Genomic DNA, 23,410 nt, shown 5'->3' on the forward strand with positions numbered 1-23,410 from the left:
TTCTCCTTCTCCTTCTCCTTCTCCTTCTCCTTCTCCTTCTCCTTCTCCTTCTCCTTCTCCTTCTCCTTCTCCTTCTCCTTCTCCTTCTCCTTCTCCTTCTCCTTCTCCTTCTCCTTCTCCTTCTCCTTCTCCTTCTCCTTCTCCTTCTCCTTCTCCTTCTCCTCCTTGGCTCTGTAGAAACTCAGGGATGCAAAGGGGGTGTGTGGGATTCTCACTTGAGGGTCTGGGGGAGTTGGACACCAGCAGAGCTGTGGGGGCTGATCTGTGCTCCCAGTGTTGGGGCGGGATTTGGTCTCTGGGGATTCCTGGCCCTGTCACCCTGGTCCCAGTGTGACCTGGCCCAAGGAGGTTGGAGGTGCCTCAGAGGTGACATCCTTCTGGCCCCGCTGTTTCCACGTGCTCTGTGGGGTTTCCCAAAGGATCCCAGTGGGGGTCACATCTGTCCCCTTCCCTCTGAGACTGCTCCCTGCTCCCCACGAAGGGATGAGCCATCCTGGATTTTGGGCTTTGCCACAGGGAATGCTGACCCCAGTGAGTGCTCAGTGCTCTGTTGTCCATGTCACCATGTCCATTTATCATCTCTTCTCCTGGGAATTGTGACTTGATCTGGAGTTTGGAGGTCATGGGCTGACCACCCCAGCTGGCTCTGGCTTTGTCATTCTCAGGGACAATCAGATCCTTCCCAGTGCTGCCTACTGGGACAAACTGGTCCCTGCTGAGTGTCCTGCCATCCCCCTATGCCCCCTGTTCCTCCTGTGCCCCCTGCCCTCCTGCCTGCTGCTTGCAGACTTGCCAACCTCAGGGTTTTGCTGCAGGGATTGAAAAAGTTTTTGAGGAGGTTTAGAGTTTCTTTTTGGCCTTATGGCCCAGGAGTCACAGGAGAAGCTGAGTTTGTGCTGAGCTGGAAATTTGTGGACAATTGGGGATATTCAGACAAGAAGCAGGATGGGGCCATCCTGTTGCCTGGGGCCCAGGGGGGTTAGGCACCCCCACAGACACAGTGCCAAAGGATTTGGGGATGGGTGAGATGGCTGTGTGGGAAGGGAAGCAGCACGAGGGGCAGGTTGCAGGAATTCAGCCCCTGGAAATAATTAATTTCAAGGCATGGAGATTACTTCCTGATTTACTTTTTTTTTTTTTTTTCTAAATACCATTTTTTAATCCTTATTTTTGATCAAAAGCCGGGCCTTTTCTTGGGAAAAGAACTCTGCAGCTTCTCATGAACACTTTTCAATGAGACTTTTTTCATCCAAACAAGGGTTTGGGGAAGAAAATAAACCCAAAGCTGAGCCATGTTTGCACCTCGGAGCTGGGTACCAGGGCAGGAGGGTGGCATTGGGCAGCAATGGATACTGGGTTGGGGGGAAGTCGGATGGATTGAGCTGAATGAGGAAAATCTTCCTGTTTGGAATCTTCCAGAATTGCTGTTTGGCTTGGAAAAGGTGGCCTAAAATCGGTGTGTGACGTGAGCATGTGTGCGTGCACTGATGCGTGTTCACCAGCAGGCAAGTGTGTGTGTGACACGAGTGTGTGACACGAGTGTGTGTGTCTGTGCCACATGTGTGGCAGCACACGCGGGCGATGCGCTGATGGTGAGCGGAGCAGACACCTCCTGCTAGAGGCAGCTCTGCTGCCCCAGGGCTGCGGCGCTGGCAGACGCAGGGAGGAGATGCCATGAGACGGCACCCAAAAATACACTGAGAGGCCTTGGCGAGGTCGGGAAGAGCCTCTGGCACATCCCTGGCTGTGGGGAAGGGCTCTGGGGGTGTCTGGGCGGACCCTGAACCTCCTGCCAGGATGGTGGTTGTGAGAGTGGGTGCTGTGGAAATGCCATTTGCCAGAGCTGGGCGTGCCACACAGCCCTGGTCCATCGCCAGGGGCAGCACTCAGATGTGAGTCTGGGAGTGCTTTGACAGACAATATGGGGCAGAAGAGGGTGAGAGCTCCCCAGAGTGAGGGCTGGTAGGGAGATAGCCTCAGTGCTGACACCCACCCTGGCATGAGCCCACTCTGCTATTCCTGGGGCTGCTGGGAAGCAGAGAGCCAGGATGTGGTGGGGAGGAGGCTGGGGCTGAGCCAGCTGCTCCAGCCTGAGGACCTGGGGGCGGGCTGCCTGGGCATCTCAGCACTGCCCAGGGTGATCCTGCCTCCTCTGACTTGTCACTGGTGCAAAGCCAGCTCTCTATGCCTCAGTTTCCCTGTCAGGAAGGGCTCTGCCCATTGCTGCCCACCGTACCAGTTCCTGGGGCATCCCTACAGGACCTCCCAGGACCTTATCCCTGGAGAAGGGAGGGACATGGCAGTGGGGCTGTTTGCAACCTGGCTCCGTGGGCCTCCTTGCTGCCCAAACGGGGTTACCCTGCCTGGGCTGTCACCTCACGAGGCTCTGCATGCACCTGTGTGGGGGACAGGGGGTGTGCAGGTGTGTGAGGGCACACATGGATATCCAGCTTCCACTCCAGCCACCAGTGGCTCCAGTACTGTGCTGTCACGGGGCTGACCCACCCCAGGCCTGGGACTGCTTTGGGAGGGTCAGGCCCTGCTGCTCATTTGGGACCACTCATTAATGATGAGGGGCCAGTGCAGGGTCAGGCCAGTGTGCACTCACTCGCACAGGTACCCTTGTGTGCACATCTTCCCTTGCTGTTCTGTGCCTCAGTTTCCCTTGGTATCTTTTTTTCCCCTGGTGGTCCCGATGCCACTTTCTGCTGGTCTCGGCAAGATGCAATGATGCCATGGGACACCTTTGCTTGTGCCACAGAGCCCCCAGGATCAGCAGGATGGGTGTGTGAGCCCATCACCTGACTCCATGGCAAGAGGAGGCAGGTGGGGACAGGATGAAACCCTGTCTGGGTTCATGTCCCCAGTGATGGAGATGGAGGTCTCTGCTTTACTCTCATGTAGGACCCCTTCCATGAGGGTCAGCAACTGGTGCTGGGTGCTGCTCCCTGTCTGGGGCCACGGCAGCTTCTGCAGCCCCTGAGCAGGTTTCACTGCCCAGATCTGAGCATTTCTTTGGATTGTCACATTTGGTGGCCGAGAGGAGACAACAATGGGGGATGACAATGACAGTGTGCCCCCACCCGCTCAGACCATCTCTGAACAGGCACGGCGCAGCTCGGGGGGACCATGTCTGGGGGGGTGAGGTAAATCCCGCACCCCAAAACCACCCCCCCGCTTAAGGCCGTGCAGGCAGGACACAGCTCCCCCCGCACGCCAGCTGTACGAGCCAGACGACCCCACCCTCCCTGGGAAAGGAGGGCACGACAGCCCTCCCCGGGCTGTGCGAGCCAGACAGACCCACCCCCGGCACAGCACAGCCCCCCTTTGGGCAGCGCCCGTTCCCGCGGGCGGTGCGGGTGCTGCGGGCCGTGCGTGCGGCCCCGCCGGGACCCCGGAGCGGCCCCGGGACCCCGGAGCGGCCCCGCCGGGACCCCGGAGCGGCCCCGGGACCCCGGAGCGGCCCCGGCCCCGGCGCGGGGGGGGCTCGGGGGGCGGCGCCGCGCGGGCGGGGGCGGGGGTGACGTCAGGCGCTGTCCGCGGTGCTGAGGGAAGATGGCGGCGCGCTAGAGCCGGGCGGCGGCCAGGGCCCCCCGCGCCCCCCGCGCCCCCCGGCACCCACACCGCCACCATGTCGCTGCTCTGCGTCGGAGGTACCGGGGCACAGGGCACGGGCCGGGCGGGGGGCGCGTCCCGCGGCGCCCTGTGCTCGAGGCGGGGAGGGGGGAGCGCGGGGCCGGCGGGGCTGAGGGGGGTGTGGGCAGGAGGGGGACGGTGAGGGGGGGGGGGGGTCCGTGGGAACGGCTCCATTCACCAGCGCCCGGCGCGTGGATTTATGAATGAACCGGCGGGGGCGCGCGCGCGGCGCGGGAGCCGGGAGTGGGGGAGGGACGGGGGTGTGGGAGCGCCCTGCCCGCACAGGGATCCCCCCGGAACCCCCCGGGATCCGCCCGAACACTGACCCTGACCCCAGACGCCCGCCGGGAGGGACGGGACTCCCCCCGTAACCCTCCCTGGCTCCCCCATCGAGGGTCCCCTGCCGCCGTGGGAAGGGGGCTCCCCATGTAACAACTCCCGGGCTTCCCACATAACCTCCCACCGCCGTAACTTCCCACCGTAACCTCCCACCCCCATAACTTCCCACTGCCGGGGAGGGAGGGGGCTCCCCTATAAAGCCTCCCCGGGCTCCCTCCGCAGCCCTCCCTGGACGTGGAGAGGGGGCTCCCCCCTCGCCGCCCACCCCAGAGGTTCCTGGCTATCCCTCTCTAGCGTCCCGCCCCTTCGGAGCCCCCTTCTTCCCACCCTGCCCCCCTGCGTATGTTCCTGCAGCCCCCTCAAGCACAGACCTCCACGTGCCCACCCACCAAACACCCCTGCCCCAAACCCCCTGCCCACTGCATCTGTCCCAATGTACGTCCTTACCCAGTCCCCAGGACCCCATCCCTCACGCCTATCCTCAGGCACCCCTACACTGCAGACACAGCCCTCTGCATTCCCAAACACCCCTTCATCAAAAACACCCCATATGTGCCACCAACACCCCACATCTATCCCCAACCCCCAAATTACACCCTCAAGCACCTCCAAACCCTAAAATCCCTCCACTCCCAAACATCATCCATCCCCACCTATGTATCTCTGCATTCTCACTCCCCCAAACAGACCCCATGCACCCCAAATCCCACACTCTCCCCACTTCCCTCTGTGCATCCCTAAACAGCCTCCTCAAGTTACAGCCTAGCCCCAGCCCCACCTCTTGCAGCCCCCTGTGCCTCTGCAGGTTTTGCCCCCCCGTCCCCGGCACGGTGATGCTGGTGGGAGTCAGGGCAGCTGGGGGTTCAGGGTAGGAGCCTCGGGGTCTGGTGCTGGTGTATGACCGGTTAGGGGATCTGGTGCTGGTCACCCCATACTGGGATGAACTGGGGGGAGTGCACAGATAGGGAACCCCTGCAGCCAGCACACTGAGCCCTGCCCAGCTCGGTGCACAGATGAGTGCTGCAGGCTTGGCCTCAGCCTCGCTGCTCAGTGTGGATTGAATGCTTAGTAAAGAGGGTCTCTTAACCCTTTTCTCAAGGCTCTATGACAGCCTGATGGGGACAGGGTAGCACTTGTGTGTCTTGGGGTCATAGGATGGAGTGGCAGAGTCACAGCTGGGGCAAGGTGGGGCACAGAGTGCCTGGGGTTCCCCCACTCCAGGTGAAACCTGGAGGAAAATGGGGGCTCTCCCGGTGTTGTCTGAGTTCGTCAGGATGGGGGTTGTGCCCCCTTTCACCCCCTGACGTGTTCTTGTCCTTTAGGTGCTGTCACAGCCCCCTCTCTCGTGGCAGTGCCACAGCTGGCGTGCCCTTGTGTGCCCTCCTAGCCAGCCCCAGATTTCGGGTACTCTCCTCTGGCGGGGGTTGCCTCTTTACTCCCACTTAAAAGACTGTCACATGTGGTGACACCCTCGGTGGCGCTGAGAGTGGCTGCTGAGAAGCAGCTCCGAGTGGGTTTGGGCTTCCCCCGGTGCCCCGTCACCACTCGCTGGTCACGCTTCTCGTGCTATTTTTGGGAGTCCCAGGGCGGGGGTGCCACCCCAGAGCCGCCCCCAGGCTTTTCCTGCCCCTCCTGGGGGGCTGCGGCCATGTGCAGCCCCCGGGGGCTCCGTGCCAGGGGTGTCCCTGCATGACAGGCACTGGAGTGACCTGGGAGTGTGGGGTGAGTGGGGACAGGAGGGGGTGTCTGGAGTGGCGGGAGGCAGACGGACAGATGGACAGGCGGGCGGACAGGCATCCGGAGAGACAGATGGAGAGACAGAGGGACAGATGGATGAAGGGGATTGGAGACGTGATCACGGAGGCTGAGGGGTGGGTGGATGGACTGACAGAGGGGTGGAGGGATGGAGGGAGAGGACAGACAGAGGGGTGGATGGAAGGACAGACAGGGGTGGGTGGATGGATGGATGGACGGATGGATGGAGGGGTGCATGGAGGGTTGGATGAAGGACAGAGATGGACAGATAGATGTATGGGGGGATGGACATAGGGATGGATGTGTGGAGAGACTGGTAAGTGGACAGAGAGCGGGGTGGATGGTCAGAGGCATGAGTGGATGAACAGATAGGGGAGTGGATGGAGAGACAGGTAAATGGATGGACAGAGGGGTGGGCACACAGGAGGTGGACATATGGTGGGTGGTGGGGTGAGTGGGTGGACAGACAGGTGAATGGATGGATAGACAGAAGGATGGGTGAATGGAGGGACAGGAAAATGGACAGAGGGGTGGGTGGATGGACAAAGGAGTGGGTGGATGGATGGACAGCAAGATGGATGACAGCTGGGTGGATGGATAGACAGAGGGATGAGTGGGTGGAGAGATGGGTAAATGGGCAGACAGCAGGATGGATGGACAGAGGGATGTCTGGACAGGCAAAGGGGTGGACAGACAGACAGGCCTGTTAGGGCATGCCAACTGCCTAGCCCAGTTTTCATGCCATTCCCAGTCCAATCTCTGCCAGCTGCCTCCTGCCTCAGTTTCCCCAACTGGTCACATCCCCTGAGAGGAGCCGGATCACCCCAGCCTGGGAAGATCCCAGCTTGTTGATGTCACATGAGTGTCACACTTGTCCTCAGCTCTTTGCCTGGGGACTCAGGTTGAATTTAGCTCCAGGGTGGCACCCCAGGACTCACCAGCCCTGTGCCAGCTTTGGGGACCCTTTGATGGGTGGGAGGGCAGCACATCCCGCAGATAGTGACATCAGGACTTCTCCCTGGCAGGAGATGACAGCCAGGAAAGCCACGTGTTCCCTGGGTAATTGTTTGTTCCTGTCAGCTCGGGTATTTTTGGAGCTTTTCCTTCCTCTGCTCTCCCGTTCCTTTTTGGAAGCAGCAGCTGGTGAAGAGTAGTGGGTGCCCCTGGGCCCGGGGGAAGGGGGATCCCTGTCAGCCACAGGCAGGTTCTGGCACCAAACGCTCTATTAGCATAGAATAATATCAATTTATAATATAATGTATAAATCAATTACATTTAATTTATGTAATTATTGCACACAGTGGTGCCAGCCACCCCAGACAACCCCCAAGCTCCCAACCTGGTGTCACTCGAGGATCTTGGGGATCCCGGAGCCTTGTGCCAACCCCCCAGGTGTGAATTCCCTGAGTGCAGCTGCAGCTCCTGGAGCCCTGTGATTCCTTGGGAACATGGCTGCCAGTGGCGTAGCTCACGGGCAAAAAGCCACCCAGCATGTCACCCCTTCGATGGCACAGGGCAGGTAGCCGACTCAAAGGGTCCCCAGTTGTTCTTCGAGGCAATGATTTCGCCTGCCTCAGTTTCCCCGAGGCTTCTGGTGCCTCCTCCCGGCCCTGCCAGGCACGTGGCGCTGGCGGCAGCCCCGCGTCCCCTCCAGCGCTGGTGGCGGGTGACAAGCGGCTGGCGAGTGGCACGTCTCCGAGATCAAATTACCTTTGATGTTGCCAGGGCTATTTTCATCCCTTCTCGGTCACGTTGGTCCTGCACCCGCTGGCACCCGCGTCATTTAACCGTTTTCCGGGTGCTGTGTCATTCCCTGCCCGCCTGGTCCCCTCCTGGCAGCCCCGAGGACGCGCCTCGGCCCCGCCACCCCCTCCCCTGGCACTGGCAGCGTCGGTACCCGGCTGTGCTCACCTCCGTTTGCCCCCCCGCCCCCCCCCCGCCAGAAGCTGGGGACCGACCCCCACCCAATAGGGTAAAGCTGAGGGGGTCAGCCAGATTTGGGGGATTTTCCCATCTGAGCAGGATCGGAGTGCTCCCTGCACCCCCTAATGGGCAATATGGGGGCCAGCCCCACAGTGCCCCCACGGGGGAGACAGGGCTGGGATGCAATGGGGATGTTAGGGGGCTGTGTAGAATTTTTTTGGCGGGGAGGGGGCATCTCCTCCACCTCTGGGGCTGTTTTTGGGCAGGGAGCATTACAAGCCCCCGACCCACCAGGTTTCCTGCAGGAAATCTGGATCATTGGTTTGGGAGAGCCTTAACCCTGGTCCTGCTGGGCTGGTGCCACCCAGCTGGGACTCAAGTGGGTCCCCCAGATCACAGGTTTTCCTCTAGATATGGATGGTAACATCATCTGTTTCTCCAAATAAATCCCAAATCAAAAGTGTGGGGTGTGTGGGGGAGTAACACCCGCTCAACAGAGAAAGGCTTCCAATTTGGGATTGCAAGCTGTCCAAGAGTAGCAGATTTTTTGGGAGAGCCTTTTGTCTACCTGGCAGCTGGGGGGGTGTGGGGGGCAACCAGGACTAGGGTCCTCCCACCCCCTTGGCACCCTGGTGGGGATCCCCAACCTTTCCCCAGGGTCTCAGTCTGATTTTCTTCCCTCCCTTTGTCCCCACAGTTAAAAAGGCCAAGTATGATGGGCCTCAAGGTAAGTGAGACCACACCTGCCTGCCCACCTGAGGGGAGAGGGTGGGGGGCTCTTGGGCTGGGTTGGATGTGGCAGGGTCAGAGGAGGGGCTGGGGAAGGGGGACAAGGGAGGCTCTGGAGGCATCATTTGGCAAGTTGGGATCACACACAAATGGGGGTGTCCTGGACGGAGTGGGGGCCTCACATCCTACAAGCCCTAGCAGAGGTAGGATCCCTCCTGGGGCTGGGGTGCTGAGGGAAGTGTAGGGGGGGGGGTGGGCGCAATGGGCAGTGTCAGGGAGTAGGGACATACTGGTGGTCACTTCACCCTCTGCTTGTTCCCACAGAGAAGTTTAACACCTATGTGACCCTGAAGGTGCAAAATGTCAAGAGCACGACCATAGCAGTGCGGGGCAACCTGCCCTCCTGGGAACAGGACTTCATGTTGTGAGTGTCCGGGGGTCCCCTGAGCTCCCCCATCCCTGCTGCTTCCCCTCGCCCCCATAAATAACACAGGGAGTCCCCCACTGCCCTGACCCCAGATCTGGGGGGCTCACCTGAGTCCAGGGCCCAAGGGGACAGGTAGAAGCTGGGGTGGTCCCAGGATGCTGCTGAGACCTGAAGAGGAGTTAACTTCATGGGGGTAACCTGATACCCTTCCTGTCCCCAGTGAGATCAATCGGCTGGACTTGGGCCTGACTGTGGAGGTGTGGAACAAGGGGCTCATCTGGGACACCATGGTGGGCACAGTGTGGATCCCCCTCCGGACCATCAGGCAGTCCAATGAGGTAGGGAGGCAGGCACAGACATCTCCCTGCTGAACCCCAAGGGACATGTGCCACCCCCAGCTGTCCTTTGGCCCAGGCAGAGCCTTCCCCACCCTGCCTGGGGCCAAACCCTGTGTGCTGGGGTTGTGGGGCCACGAAAGGCAGGTCTGGGAGCTCTCCTCACCCCATTTCTACCCAACAGGAGGGCCCTGGGGAATGGCTCACACTCGACTCCCAGGTCATCATGACTGACAACGAGATTTCAGGCACCAAGGATCCGACTTTCCACCGCATCCTTCTTGACACCCGCTTTGAGCTGCCGCTGGGTGGGTGCCCCGGCTCCCAGGCCCAGGCTGTGTCTTTCCTTGCCCTCAGCCCCAGGCGTGCTCATGAGCCTTGGAGCTGGGGCTGAGGGTCTGATCCTGTGGCCCCAAAAGCTTGAGGGCTGTTTTGGGGGAGCTTTGTGCACCAACTGGGGTCTTTGCCCTCACAGATATCCCTGAGGAGGAGGCCAGGTACTGGGCCAAGAAACTGGAGCAGCTCAACGCGATGCGGGACCAGGATGATGTGAGTGCAGCTAGACCTGGGGTGAGGGGGCAGGGGCAGTGCTGCCAGCAGGAGCCCTCACCAGCCCCTCTCTCCCCAGTATGCCTTCCAGGAGGAGCAGGAAAAGCCTTTGCCTGTGCATGGCTCACAGTGCTGTAAGTGCTGCCCTGTCCCTGCCCCAATGGGGGACCCCCATATCCTCCTTTCTCCCCACTCCCACACCAAGGAATTTTAAGGGTTGGGCTCCGTATCTGCTTTGGGGCACTGGACCCCAACCCAAGTGGGGCTCAACTTCACCTGATATCCAGTCCCCATCCCCAGGCCCCATCCCCATTCCTGTTGTCCCTCCTGTGTTTGCCAGTGTTTCTTTGCTGTCTCTCAGCTCCACAGTGGGTGAGGCTTCCTGTGGGTGGAGGGGAGCAGGGCATGGGAGCAATGGAGCTGATGAAGACAGTTCCTCCAGGGCAAGGGGCAGCAGGCTGATGTTTGGGGCTGCTGGATGAGGGCCCTGCAGAGGCATTTGGCGTGGCAGCTCAGTTTGTCCCAACACGTGCTTCAGTTCCCCCTTGTGTAACCACCCCAGGGGCATGCATCATTCAGTGCCCCTGTGCCCAACCCCAGGCCCTGTCTCGTGTCAGTGCCACCGTGCCTGGCATTGTCCCCAGCCTGGGTCAGTGACACCATGCCCACCCCAGGCACTGTCTCCAGTCCAGCTTGGTGTTGTCATGTTCAGGCCCAGGAATTGTCTCAGTGCCAGTGTGCCCCATCCTGGATGCTGTCCCCAGGGCAGTGTCCCCAACCCAGTGTGCCCTCTGGGGAGATCCTGGTTCCTCCAAACCAGCTGCCTACATTTTTATTGTCTCTGCCCCTTTCTTTGTAGGCAACTGGAATTATTTTGGCTGGGGAGAACAGCAGAGTAAGTATCCTGCCCACTCCTTTCTTCCCAGTCTGGGAGTTCCCAGCACATCCCTCTTTGCCTGGCCCAGGGCTCAGAGGACCTGACGCTTGGGTCTAGCCCGTGGCCTTGTGCCATGACTCTGTACTGGGTGAGGACAGTGTCACCAAGTGCCCTGTCCTGGGCAGGGCTGTTCCCATGGGCTGGTGGGGACGTGGCACCATTGGGCTCTGTGCCCTTGGGATATCCCAGTGGCAGTGAGCAGCTGGGGCTTTGTGGTGGAACATTGGTGGGGCAGAGGGAGGGTCCCTGCCCCGAGAGGGTCCCTGCCCCCGTCCTCTTCCCCCTTCTGTATGTCCCAAATTCCCCCTACCCCTTCTCCTCTTCCCCCCAAACCCTTCCTGTGCTGATAATGTCAGCTCACCCCTCATCCTGTCCTGGGCCCACCTCCCTAGCATGGTCCCACAGCAGTGGGGACACAGTGGTGGCACTAAAGGCTCTGTGCAGGGTGGGGGGCAGATTTGGGCCATCCCCTGCCCCACTCACTGTGGCCCCTTGCAGACGATGACCCTGACAGTACCGTGGATGACCGGGACAGTGACTACCGCAGCGAGACCAGCAACAGCATCCCCCCACCCTACTACACCACGTCCCAGCCCAACGCCTCTGTGCACCAGTACCCCATGAGGCACCAGCAGCAGAGCTCTCGTGACTCCTACACCGACTCCATGCAGAGCTACGAGATGGACTACTCGGACCAGGCTCCCATCAGGTAGTGTGGCCACAGCCAACTCACCCTGGGACCGGCTCTCTCAACCTCTCCTGCAGGTGACAGGTGCCAGCAGGTCCCCAGGGTGATGCCAGGGATGGCGCTCCCAGTGTGGTGGGTGACAGAGGGAAGGATGCTGAGGTGAGAAAGAGCAGGGTGGTGCTGGCCCCATCCAAGCCTTTCCTTCTCACTGGGAAGTTTTCAAACTCTTTTGGGTCACTGCCCTCCTCTCTCCTCACTGGGTTTGGGGCCCCCCACCCCTGGCTGTCCCTGCCCGGAGCTGGGCAATGGAGTGTGGAGTGGCTGGGAACACAGACATGGCAGAGGCCAGCCAAAAGTGCCAGCCCCATCCAGGTGGACAGAGCCTCCCTGCCAGCGTCCCCAGGGCAGCAGGAGGTGGCGGGTGGTGGTGGGACCTCGCTGACCATGTTCCTCTCCTCCCCTGGCAGACGCTACGGTAGCGTAGACTCTGCCGCAAACGGACGCAGTGACGCTGAGTCCGGTTCTGAGTCGAGCAGGCGGACCAGCCGCCAGCCTTCCCTTGAGAGCAGGCGGTCCCTAGACCTATCGGATAGGTGGGTCGCTACCTGTGCCGTGTGCCGTGTGCCGTCGCAGAGTGCTGTGGTCGGTCCTTGCAGCCATGGTGAGGCCAACACCAGTCCTGGCAAGGGCGGCCTTGTGCCACCCTCCCACCCCGCGTCGGCCTTGTGCAGGGACAGCATTGGGATGCTCCAGGTGTCCCCCCAGCCCCTCTTGCTGCTGCACCCCAGTTGATGGGGTGACATCCCAGCATCCTGGTCCCGCTTGCTGGCACTGCGACTGTCTGGCAGCACTGCTGTCTGTTCCTTGTCATGCCATTGGGTGTGGGACTGGGCCCTTGGGGACTCAAATGCCACCACCTGTTCCTGGTCGCCTGCCAGGGTGTGCCTGTCTGGGCAAAAGCTTCATGCAGTGATTTAGGATCCTGCGGTGTGCCAAGAGCACCTCTCCCAGCTCTGGCCAGGATCAGCATGGGGAGGTGTGGGGTTTCCAGATGTGAGCTGTGTCTCCTGTATCCCTGTGTCCCAAGTGCTACTTCCCAAGGTACCTGGATGATGCCAGTACCCCTCACAGCTGGGACCAGCCTGAGCCATCCCCCAGCACTCTCTTCCCTGCGGTGTCCCCTGGCTTCCCACAGCCTGGCTCAGTCACTTTGGGCTCTGCCTGGCCCAGGCCCTTGTCTTTGTCCCCTCACACACCCCCTGAGCCCTGGCTGCCAGTGCTGGAGACGTGGTGTCGGCCTCTTCCTCGGCATGTCCCTGTCCTGTCTGCATGTCTGCTTCTGTCAGCCTGTCCCCACGGAGCCATGGGGCTGCCCTGTCCCTGGCAGCCTCCCGGGGCTCTCAGTGTAGGCAGCTGTGAGAGGAGGGGGCTGGAAGGGCCAGGGGGGCAGATGGGGTGGGGAAAGGAGTCTAGCCTGGCAGAGAGGGGAACCCCAGGTTGGGGTGGTGTTAAGAGGAGTGAGGGGTTGTCCTGAGCTGGGGGTGCCTGGGATGGCTGCAGGGAGCACTGGGATGTCAGGGCAGAGGTTGGGTGACAGATCTGTGTGTCAGGGGCAGGACAGGGTGTCTGGCAGCAGCAGGAGGCAGGATCTGGCTGGGGGTGCTGCTGCCCCCACTCCTGGCTGGGGTGAGCCTAGGAGACAGACACTGTCACCCCCCTCCCCACTCTCAGCCCAGGCACAGGCAGGCAGGTCAGAGTGCCCCTGCTTGAGGGGCTGGTTTCAGCTGACAGAATTTCCTGGTTCTGTGCCTTCGGCTCCCAGGAGGAGCCCAATGCTCCCGATGGGAGCTGCGCATCCTCCCGCCCCTGGTGCAGGGCCCCAGGGCTCTGCCTGGGGTGACATGGACCCACGGGAGCCCTGTCCTTGTGTCCCCTCACCCCTCAGCCCCACAGGGAGCAGCCGCTACGCCTCGTCGGCCGAGCTGAGCCAGGGCAGCTCCCAGCTGAGTGAGGACTTCGAGAACGAGAGCCTGAGGGACTCGGAGCTGGACGAGAGGGACGGGGACTCCTACCACTCCTGCCACAGCTCTGTCAGCTACCGCAAGGACTCGCCGCGCTGGGAGGAGGAGGATGATGATGATCTCTACTTGGAGGAGGAGGAGGAAGAGTTCATTGAGGATTACAGTGAAACTGAGGAAGGCTACCCCAAGGAAGAGGAGTTGGAAGAGGAGGAGGAGGAGGAACTGCGGGAGCAGGACACCTATGAGCCCCCTGAGCATGAAACATACCCACCGCCACAGAAACCCCTGCCACAGCAGCAGCAGCAACAAGTCCCGCAGCAGCAACAACAGCAGCAACAACAGCAGCAGCAACAGCAGCAGCAGCAGCAGCCACCCCAGCTGGTCCCACAGCAGAAGCCTCAGCAGCAGGAAAGGAAGGAGGAGAGGAAAGAGGAGAGGAAAGAGGAGAGGAAGGAGGAGAAGGACACCTCTGCTCCCCAGGAAGCCCCTGAGGCCCTCCAGGCCCAGCGGGCAGAGGAGGAAGTTCCCATGCAAGAGGCAGCCCCGGAGACTGAGCCCTCAAAACCAGCTGAGAGGTAGGAGGGGGAACTGACCTGTCGTGTTCCTGGGATGGCACTGTGCCTGGAGGCGCTGAGGATGCTCTGGAGGTGGCTCAGGGATGGTGCTGGTGCTTGGCACAGGACCAGGGACCTTCTGCTGTGTCTGAAGCATTTCCAGGTGCCTGAGCCATCGAGGAGGGGAAAGCCCACCTTGTGCCTCCCAGGCAAGAGCCAGCACCCTGGGCACACTGCCCGGGCCCAGCCACCCTCTGTGCTAAGCATGGCTCAAGGTGTTCAAGAACCTGCTGGGGCTACAGGGCTGCAGGTTTATAACCTGGGACAAATGTGGGGCTGGAGGAATGGGATCCTGGCGCTGTGATTCCTCTCTTCTGGCACAGGCTCTTGGCACCGTGGGTGGAGCTTGGTCAGAGGAGGAGACTTCCTTTACAGAACTCAGTAGAGGACTGACTTAAAGCTCATCCATGGCCTCCTGTGCTGTGCAAATGAATAAATTGGTGGTCAGGTTCCTGGTGCAGCATGTGAATAATTCATGTCTTGGGGACAGATTATTCAAATGTCATTATTTACCATTTCCATTTTCAGTGAGTGTTACTCCTCTGTGCAGAGGTGAACTGTGATGGGCTTTTTCAGCGTTTTATTTAGTTTAAATTACACCAGGAATGAGGAACCTCTAATATAAACCAATGTGTAATGAACTGTTTTTTAAAAACCTGGATATTTAGGCCCAAGACCTGGCAGGAACCTGAGGGCTTCAGGTCATGTCTGCCTGCAGTGCCCACTGGGCAGAGGGCTTAGGGGTCCGGTGCCTGGATTTGGGGACTGTGGATTAGTGCTGGGGACCATGGATTGTACTGGGAAGCTCAGATTGTGTTGGGACCCCCAGATTAGTGCTGAAGGCCTCAAATCAGCACTGATGACCCCAAATTAGCTTTTGGGACCCCAGAGTAGCACTGGGGACTATGGGTTAGTGCTGGGAACCACAGATTAATGCTGAGGTTCCGAGGTAAGCAGTGAGGATCCCGGATTAGCACAGACAAAGCTCCTCAGAGGTCTGGGCAGGTTTATCTCCTGAGCATCCCATGGCCTCTTCCCAGAGCAGTTCTGGATTCTTCTCTCCAGTGGCTCATCACACCAGGATCTCCAGGAGACTGGTATGTTTAGAGGATTTCTTTTCTTTTCCTCCATGTCTTGATTTTGTAGTAGAGGAGAAAAAACTCCAACACTCAGCATGTCCAGGCAGACACTTTTCCCTGGGCTTGGAACCACCAGGGTGTTAGGTGCTCTTTACCCCAGGAAGATGTGGTGGGAAGTGGCCATAGGACATTGTGCTGGAGAGATAGGGGACAAAGGATGTTAAATTCTCATGCTTGTGCCACCAGCTGTCCCCTGTGTGTCACTTGGGTGCCCAGGGCAGGGTCCCTTGAGGGTGAAGAAGCTTCTGGCTTCTTCCCAGTGCTCTGCCCTGATTGTGCTGCCCCTTTGCAGTGGGACCTGCTGCCTTTTCAGGTCCTTCCTGGTACCAAGAGGTGGTTCTGCCATGGCCACGCTGTCTCAAGGCACATCAGGATCCCCAGATCACAGCCTCAGACCTGCTGGGGGTGTGGGGGCTGCTCCCCGCTCCCTGGTGCTGTGCTGGCAGGTGACAGGGGATGTGTGTGCTTGCAGGGAGCCAGCAGAAGAGGAGGTGCAGGATCCCAAAGCACGAGCCAAAGCCAACTGGCTGAGAGCCTTCAACAAGGTCTGCATGCAGCTGCAGGAGGTGAGGACACCCTGGCCACTGCCCCAGGCTGGGTGCACTGCCCCTTTCCACACCTGGCAGCTTCCAGGGACATCCATGGAGTTGGGGGTGCCAACAGGGGTGCCCACAGCCCCACTCCCACCAAGTGGGACGCCCCAGAGGGGCCGGGAGTGCTGAGGATCCCCCATGTGTGCTGCATGCGTGTGCTGGCCCCCCGCCCTCTCCCCTCTGTTGAGTTGACAATATTTTGTTTTGTTTTTAGACTCCATCCTCCATCTTTTCTTTTTGTTTTGGCTCTGGATTCGCTCCCCGGGGTCTCGATCCCCCTCCCCACCGCTTCTCTTTTCAGTTGTCCACCACCATGGCCCTTGCACCCGCGTCTCCCCTTCCTGCAGGGAAGGGGTGTAGCCTGCCTGCAGGTAAGCATGGAACCTCTCAGCCGTGTGTGTGCCTTCCCTGTGTCTGTGTGTGTGTCTGTGCAGGGATTGCCCATGAACGAGGGGTAACAGTCTCTCTCTGCCCTTCTCCTCCAAAACAATCTCCTCCCTGCAGGGGTAGGTGGCACTGCTGGATGATCCCTGCACACACACCCTCTTCCTTGTGCTCTGGCTTTTCCCTGCTCTTCTTTCCAATTGCTGTGGGTCCTGGAGGACCTGCTGTACCTTTATGATGCTTCTTCACTCCCCCAAGCCCTGAATTTTCCACAGTGTAGCCATCCCCCCTGCTTTGCCAGCCTCAGCCCCTCTGCTGAAGCCCACCCACTTGCTTACCAGGTCAGCCTCCTGAAGATATTTATTCCCAGTGTCATCTCTTTGCTGGGAAGAGCCCCTTGGGTTTAGAACACACTTTTCTCTGCCCATCCTGCTCATCCTGCCATGCTCTCCCAGTGCTGTGAGCATTCACTGCCCTGGGGGGAGCTGTCCCCATGCTGGTGGCTCCTGCTGTGCCCTGACTCTGTCCCTTGTTTTCCAGGCCCGCGGGGAAGGTGATGGAGAAAAATCCCTGTGGTTCAAAGGCGGGTGAGTACAAGGGGAAGCTGGGTACACTCTGCTCCCTGGGCTCTCAGCCCCCTCCTCATTAGGATGTGATTAATGAGCTCAGCAGTGGGCTTGTGGGGGGAAGGTTTGCTGAGCTATGGGCATGCAGGGAGGCAAGTTTTTTTGAGCTGAATTTTGGGGCTGGTCAGTGCTTTTGGAGCAGCCAGCAGACATGACATTGCTCTGTGACCCCTAGAGCTGCTTCTAAGGGGGAGAGTGAGGAAATGAGTTGGGATGGGGATGAGGAGGGGCGGCAACTCCTGCTTCCCTCATGGAGTGGTGTCATGAGGAATCCTGAGCCTCTCGCCTGGACAGGCTGGAGGTCTCCATCCTGTCTTGCCCTCACAGACAGCCCTGCCATGGACCTGGGCAGAACCTGGTAGGTTGCCTGAGAACCCCCAGATCACTCCAGGGATTTCTTTCCAACAGGGCCATTCCTGCCGTGGGTTCCCTTGCAGCAGAACTTGAGGCTCACCTGTTCAGTGCTCCCCTTTGGGGTCCCAGAGGGAACCCCAGGTCTCCAGCCTCACACTGCAAAGCCAAAGCTGACTAAGCCAAATTGGCAGCTTTTCTCCTGGGTTTCACTGTTAAGCTTCACGCAAGGAAAAATCAGTTTTTGCCAAAATCTCTTCCCCCTTTTTCGTTTTTAATCCAGTGATTCCTACCCTGGCTGGGTTGGAGATGGGGATGGGGATCCCATAGATGGGTCCCAGGCCACACAGGAGTTGCTTTGCAGTCGTATTCACCAAGTCCTAGATACTGAGAAGAAATCCTTTCCTGTGAGGGTGGCGAAGCCCTGGCACAGGTTGTTCACAGCAGCTGTGGCTGCCCCATCCTTGAAATGTCCAAGGCCAGGCTGGCAACCTGATCTAGTGGAAGGTGTCTCTGCCCATAGCAGGGTGTGGAATGAGATGGGCTTTAAAGTCCCTTCCAACCCAAACCATTCTGTGATTCTCTGAAGTGCTGAGTGACCATGTGGCAACAACAGGGGGCCCCGTCCTGCTCAGTTTCCCCTTCCCCGCTGACTCTCCTCTCTCTTGCAGGCCTGGTGGTGGGCTGATCATTATAGACAGCATGCCGGACATTCGCAAGCGAAAACCCATCCCCCTAGTTAGCGATTTGGTGAGGTTCCTCCCTCCCGAGGCACCCCCCACAGCTGCCAGCTTTGCTCCTGCTGCGCCCCACCGGACTGCGCCGCCTGTGCCCCGCTCCCCAGCTGCCTCTAACATGGCTTGTGTTCTCTTGTTTTCTTTCCTGTGGCGTGGCTGGGCCTTCCCTGCGGCAGGGGGGCGGCTGTAAAGTTTCTGCGCTGCATTAACAGCATGCCCGACATTAAGCCTGGACGCAAATCTCTCCCTCTAGTCAGCGATCTGGTGAGCGCGGTGCGAGGGGTTAAAGAGACAGCGCCCTTGGGGGCTGCCGGCCAGCCCACGGTGCCCCCAGCCCTGCCAAAGGGGGGCGGGGGTGTCCCACACTGCCTGGGGGCTCCTGGCCCTCCGTGCAGTGGGGAGCTGGGCTCTCCTTACCCAAGGGTGCTTCTCTTTAACGGAGCTCTGGTCCCTACCCCAAGCATCAGCCTAAGGTTTCCCAGGGCTGCATCTGGTTTCCCTTTTTTTTACTGATGCTGTGTCCCTGGTCCCTTCCCATCCCAGCTGCCATAGGTCTCTGCAGCTTGAACCACACTGTTGTTGGACAGACAGACCCCTGTACCAGGGGAGGGCTGGCAGGGGCTTTTCCAAGTTGCCCAGACCCTGTGCTCCTGTCCCCATTGTCCCAGTATATGGGGCTGGAGACCCCCAATGTATGAGCCCCCATGATGGGGTCCGCTCCAGTCCCTGGGCTCTGTTGCACAGGGTCACTCTGCTGGTCCCCTCCTGCTCCTGATGACAAGAGATAGCAATTTTGGAAACCAGACAACTTTGTCCCCCAGAATTAGGTGCCCTTCCCCTCCTTCCCCATCTCTTTACACCTTGCTAGGTCCACTCTGTGCCCTCCCTGGGGTGCCACCCTCCTGTTCCCAACCTGCCTCCCCCCACCCCCTTGCTGTCCCCAACTTGGTGCCCCCCCCCAGCCCTCTTGGGCAGCTGCTGATGCTTCTGCACTGTGCTGTGTTGGTGTTTTGGGGGTGGGGGGTGATGGAGTGGGCAATGTGGGAGGTTTGGGGGGGCTGCTGCCTTTACCTGCTGGGATTTGCAGGTTGCAACCAGTGCTGTGGCTTGGGGACACTGTCCCCCCCACCAGGGACTGCTCAGTGCTGGATGGGGGGGTGTTGCCCCAGTTCCCACTGGTTCTGGCAGGGAAGGGGTTCTCCTGGGAAGTGTTTGCACTAATGGCTTTTTATTCCCCCCTCGCTGGCCCTGGCTGCCCACAGGCCATGGTAAGTGCCCCCCACCCCATCTCCCCAGGGGTGTCAGACACATGGTGAGAGGCTCTGCCCCACTGGAGCTGGACTGGGAATGTCATAGGCTGCTGAACTGGTTCCAGTGGTGGTGGCATCAATGGAGGCTGGGCTGTCCCCACTGCCCCCCATGCAGCCAGGACCCTTTCTTGTCTGCGATTGGGGTCTGTCCTGGGTGTTGCACAGCCACTGAGGGTGTAGGAGGGAGCTCTCTTGGTCTGCTGGATCTGGAAACTTGCTTTCTTTCCCACAGTCCCTGGTCCAGTCCAGGAAAGCAGGAATCACATCTGCGCTGGCCTCGAGCACCTTGAACAATGAGGAGCTGGTAGGTGCTGGGTGGGCTGGATTGGGGATGGTTGTGAGGGAAAACTGAGCCTCAGGGGCCAGGCCAACAATGGAGGTGCAGAATCTGTGCCCCACCAGCATCCTCTGGTCATGCCTGGGCATCTGGGATGGGACCTGGGGATAGAATCATGGGATCATTAGGATTGGAATGGACCTGTAAGATCATCTAGTCCAACTGTCAACCCAGCACTGTCACCATTAAACCAATGTCCCCAAGTGCATGCTCTGCCCTGCTTCAGCATTTTCCCCCTCTCTCCCCTGTCCCTGCACAGAAAAACCATGTTTACAAGAAGACCCTGCAAGCCTTAGTGTACCCCATCTCCTGCACAACGCCCCACAACTTCGAGGTGTGGACAGCCACCACCCCCACCTACTGCTACGAGTGTGAGGGGCTGCTGTGGGGCATCGCCCGGCAGGGCATGCGCTGCGCCGAGTGCGGCGTCAAGTGCCACGAGAAGTGCCAGGACCTGCTCAACGCTGACTGCCTGCAGAGTAAGGACCTGGGGCCCACAGCCTGGTCCCTTCTCACTTTGGAGAGGGAGGAGGGAGCAGCCCAGGAGAGCTCTGCTCCTGGCTTGGGCATGGGAGAAGTGGTGAGCAAGGTGGACTCATCCTGCGCAGGGGATAGATCCTTCCAGGTTTGAATTAATTCATGCATGAAATTGCAAAATTGTGGAATTAGGGCTTTAAGTTAGGGCTTTAAGATTATCAGGTCCAACCATCAACTCAGCACCCTTGTGGTCACCACTAAACAATGTCCTCACGTGCCATAGCCACATGTTTTTTAAACACTTCTAGGGGTGACTCCACCACTGCCTGGGCAGCCTGTGCCAGGGCTGGACAACACTTTTGGGGAAGAAGTTTCCCCTGATACCCAACATAAACCTTCCCTGGTGCAACTTGAGGCCATTTCCTCCTGTCCCTGTCCCCAGACTCACCATGCCAACCTGTGAGAGCTCTTGTTTCTCTCCTGGGTACCACCTGCCCCCCACCCCATCTCATCCATACCTATCCTCTCCCAGGGGCGGCAGAGAAGAGCTCCAAGCATGGAGCAGAGGACCGGACCCAGAACATCATCATGGTGCTCAAGGACCGCATGAAGATCCGGGAGCGCAACAAACCAGAGATATTTGAGCTGATCCAGGAGGTGTTTGGGGTCAACAAGACCACGCACACGCAGCAGATGAAGGCGGTCAAGCAGAGTGTCCTGGACGGCACCTCCAAATGGTCAGCCAAGATCAGCATCACAGGTAGGCAGCTTGTCACCTTCAGCCTCGGGGACGATGACAATGTCCCCATTGCCCAACCCCTCATTCCCCCAGGCAGCTTCAGCCCCTGGGGGAACACAGGTGCCTGTGTTGGGGATTTTTGTGTGGCTGTGGCACTGACTTCTCTGTTTGTTCTCTCTGTCATGCTGTGCTGTGCTGCAGTGGTTTGTGCCCAGGGCCTGCAAGCAAAGGATAAGACAGGTTCCAGTGACCCCTATGTCACTGTCCAGGTTGGAAAGACAAAAAAAAGGACTAAAACTATCTACGGCAATCTCAACCCAGTCTGGGAGGAGAATTTCCATTTGTAAGTACATCCCTGATCTCCCCATTCCCCTCCCTGGCCACTTGTGGTCGTGCCAGGCTGTCCTGGCTCTTGCCATGTCCCAGTAAGGGTGGGGGGAGCCGGCTGGGCCTTATCCTTCCCCCACTGAGGTGCTGGGGTCCCTTGGGGTTCTGTTTTATGTCATGAGGGTGTGACTCCAGGGGCTGATCCAGGCTGTGCTGGGGCTGCCTGGTGTGGCACAGAGCCCACTGGGAGGGGATTGTGCTCCCCCCATCTGCTCTCTTCCCCAGTTCCTCCTTCGTGCTGGTCCCTTTTGTTTAGGGAAGCAGTGATGGGGAGTAGCTGGAAAGGTTCCGCTGCTCATCCTGGGGCTTGCCCTTTGTCACCTCCCCAGCGAGTGCCATAACTCCTCTGACCGCATCAAGGTCCGTGTGTGGGACGAGGATGATGACATCAAGTCCCGTGTCAAGCAGCGCTTCAAGAGGGAATCCGACGACTTCCTGGGCCAGACCATCATTGAGGTCCGGACCCTGAGCGGGGAGATGGACGTCTGGTACAACCTCGGTAACCAGCACAGCCTGGGACCCCTGCCCTGGGCTCAGGGGTGACACATCCTGCTCATACTGGGACCCCTGCCCAGGGCTCAGGGGTGACACATCCTGCTCATACTGGGACCCCTGCCCTGGGCTCAGGGGTGACACATCCTGCTCATACTGGGACCCCTGCCCTGGGCTCAGGGGTGACACATCCTGCTCATACTGGGACCCCCTGCCCTGGGCTCAGGGGTGACACATCCTACTCATACTGGGACCCCCTGCCCGGGGCTCCAAGGGAGAAGGAAGTGCTACCAGCCATAGGCTGAAGGCTATTGCAGCAGGGTCTGCTCTTAGAAACATTTATTATCAATAGCCATCAGGATAAAGTGTTTTCCCAGGGTCATTTTCAAAACCCTCTACCCAGGAGGTTCTAGAACACCAGCCCCCTTCAGAGGGGAAACTGAGACATAAAAAGGCCATGTCTCTAGCAGCTGGAAGTGTGGCCAAATCCCACCCCAGCCTGGCTGCACATGGTGCTGGGTGTCCCCTCAGCCCTGGCCCTGGCATTGAGCATTGTGCCCCTCTTTGGGGCTGGCAGTGAGTAGGGTTGCCCCAGGGAAGCCTCACACCGTGTCCCTCTCCCTGCACCCACAGACAAGCGCACAGACAAGTCAGCAGTGTCGGGAGCCATCCGGCTGCACATCAGCGTGGAGATCAAGGGCGAGGAGAAGGTGGCTCCCTACCATGTTCAGTACACCTGCCTGCATGAGGTGAGCCGCCCAGACAGGCACAGGGGACACGGCCCCCTCCCCACCAATGCCACCCTGCCATCACCTGCCCTGGGGGGCTGACAAGACTTGTTTGTACCTCCAGAACCTGTTCCACTTTGTGACGGATTTGCAAAACAACGGGGTGGTGAAGATCCCCGATGCCAAAGGGGATGATGCGTGGAAGGTGTACTTCGATGAGACAGCACAGGAGATCGTGGATGAGTTTGCCATGCGCTATGGGGTGGAGTCCATCTACCAGGCCATGACGTGAGTCCTCTGCCCCCATCTGGTTCAGAGGGACTGCACCTGTCCCCAGGGGGAGGGTTACTGTCCCCATCTTCCTCTCCTGCTGTCATTAGCACTCACCTCCCTGCCATGGGTGCAGACTTGCAGACATCTCAAGTCCTGTGTCCAGTTTGGACACCACTAGATCAGAAGGATCTAAAACTGTTGGAAAGTGTCCAAAGGAGGGACAGGGAGCTGGAGAAAGGTTTGAGGAGCAGCTGAGGGCACTGGGCTCGTTCAGCAGGAGCAGAGGAGCCTGAGGGGAGGCTCCTCGGGGGCTGCAGCTCCTCCTGAGGGGAGGCAGAGGGGCAGGGGCTGAGCTCTGCTCTGGGACAGGAGCCCAGGAAGGGCTGGAGCTGTGTCAGGCCTTGGGCTGGAGCTCAGGGAAAGGTTCTTCCCCCGAGGGTGCTGGGGCACTGCCCAGGCTCCCCAGGGAATGGTCCCAGCCCCAAGGCTGCCAGAGCTCCAGGAGTGTTTGGACAACGCTCTCAGGGACGCTCAGGCTGGTATTGTTGGGGTGTCTGTGCAGGAACAGGGACTGGACTGATGATGCCTGCGGGTCCCTTCCAATTTGGGATGCTCTGGGATTGAATGACCTATGCATTGAATAAGGGGATGCACCCCCTCCTGCATCCCCTCCCGTGGCTCTAAACCCTCAGCTGCCACCTCTCTCTGTAGGCATTTTGCCTGCCTCTCCTCCAAGTACATGTGCCCCGGTGTGCCGGCGGTGATGAGCACCCTGCTGGCCAATATCAATGCTTACTACGCCCACACCACCGCCTCCAGCAACGCCAACGCCTCCGACCGCTTTGCCGCCTCCAATTTCGGGGTAAGTCCCATGGTACGTAAAC

At 59.4% G+C, this 23,410-nt stretch overlaps 1 protein-coding gene across 1 annotated transcript in view; it reads left to right on the forward strand.

The window, feature by feature from the left end:
- The first annotated feature begins 8,710 nt into the window (after positions 1-8,710).
- Positions 8,711-23,410, forward strand: part of UNC13A (unc-13 homolog A) — a 31,903-nt gene continuing 17,203 nt past the window's right edge. The window contains exons 1-20 of the mRNA XM_063403109.1: positions 8,711-8,806; positions 9,030-9,147; positions 9,329-9,452; positions 9,620-9,693; positions 9,773-9,827; positions 10,553-10,588; positions 11,129-11,339; positions 11,786-11,911; positions 13,264-13,914; positions 15,565-15,658; positions 16,610-16,656; positions 17,718-17,796; positions 19,326-19,397; positions 19,690-19,909; positions 20,440-20,667; positions 20,848-20,989; positions 21,363-21,532; positions 22,159-22,274; positions 22,378-22,541; positions 23,238-23,400. Coding sequence (XP_063259179.1) covers positions 8,802-8,806; positions 9,030-9,147; positions 9,329-9,452; positions 9,620-9,693; positions 9,773-9,827; positions 10,553-10,588; positions 11,129-11,339; positions 11,786-11,911; positions 13,264-13,914; positions 15,565-15,658; positions 16,610-16,656; positions 17,718-17,796; positions 19,326-19,397; positions 19,690-19,909; positions 20,440-20,667; positions 20,848-20,989; positions 21,363-21,532; positions 22,159-22,274; positions 22,378-22,541; positions 23,238-23,400 — 2,895 coding nt within the window. The 5' untranslated portion in view covers positions 8,711-8,801. The remainder of the gene's footprint in view (positions 8,807-9,029; positions 9,148-9,328; positions 9,453-9,619; positions 9,694-9,772; positions 9,828-10,552; positions 10,589-11,128; positions 11,340-11,785; positions 11,912-13,263; positions 13,915-15,564; positions 15,659-16,609; positions 16,657-17,717; positions 17,797-19,325; positions 19,398-19,689; positions 19,910-20,439; positions 20,668-20,847; positions 20,990-21,362; positions 21,533-22,158; positions 22,275-22,377; positions 22,542-23,237; positions 23,401-23,410) is intronic.

The sequence above is a fragment of the Prinia subflava genome, chromosome 8 (genome assembly GCF_021018805.1).
Source record: "Prinia subflava isolate CZ2003 ecotype Zambia chromosome 8, Cam_Psub_1.2, whole genome shotgun sequence".
Lineage (NCBI taxonomy): Eukaryota > Metazoa > Chordata > Aves > Passeriformes > Cisticolidae > Prinia > Prinia subflava.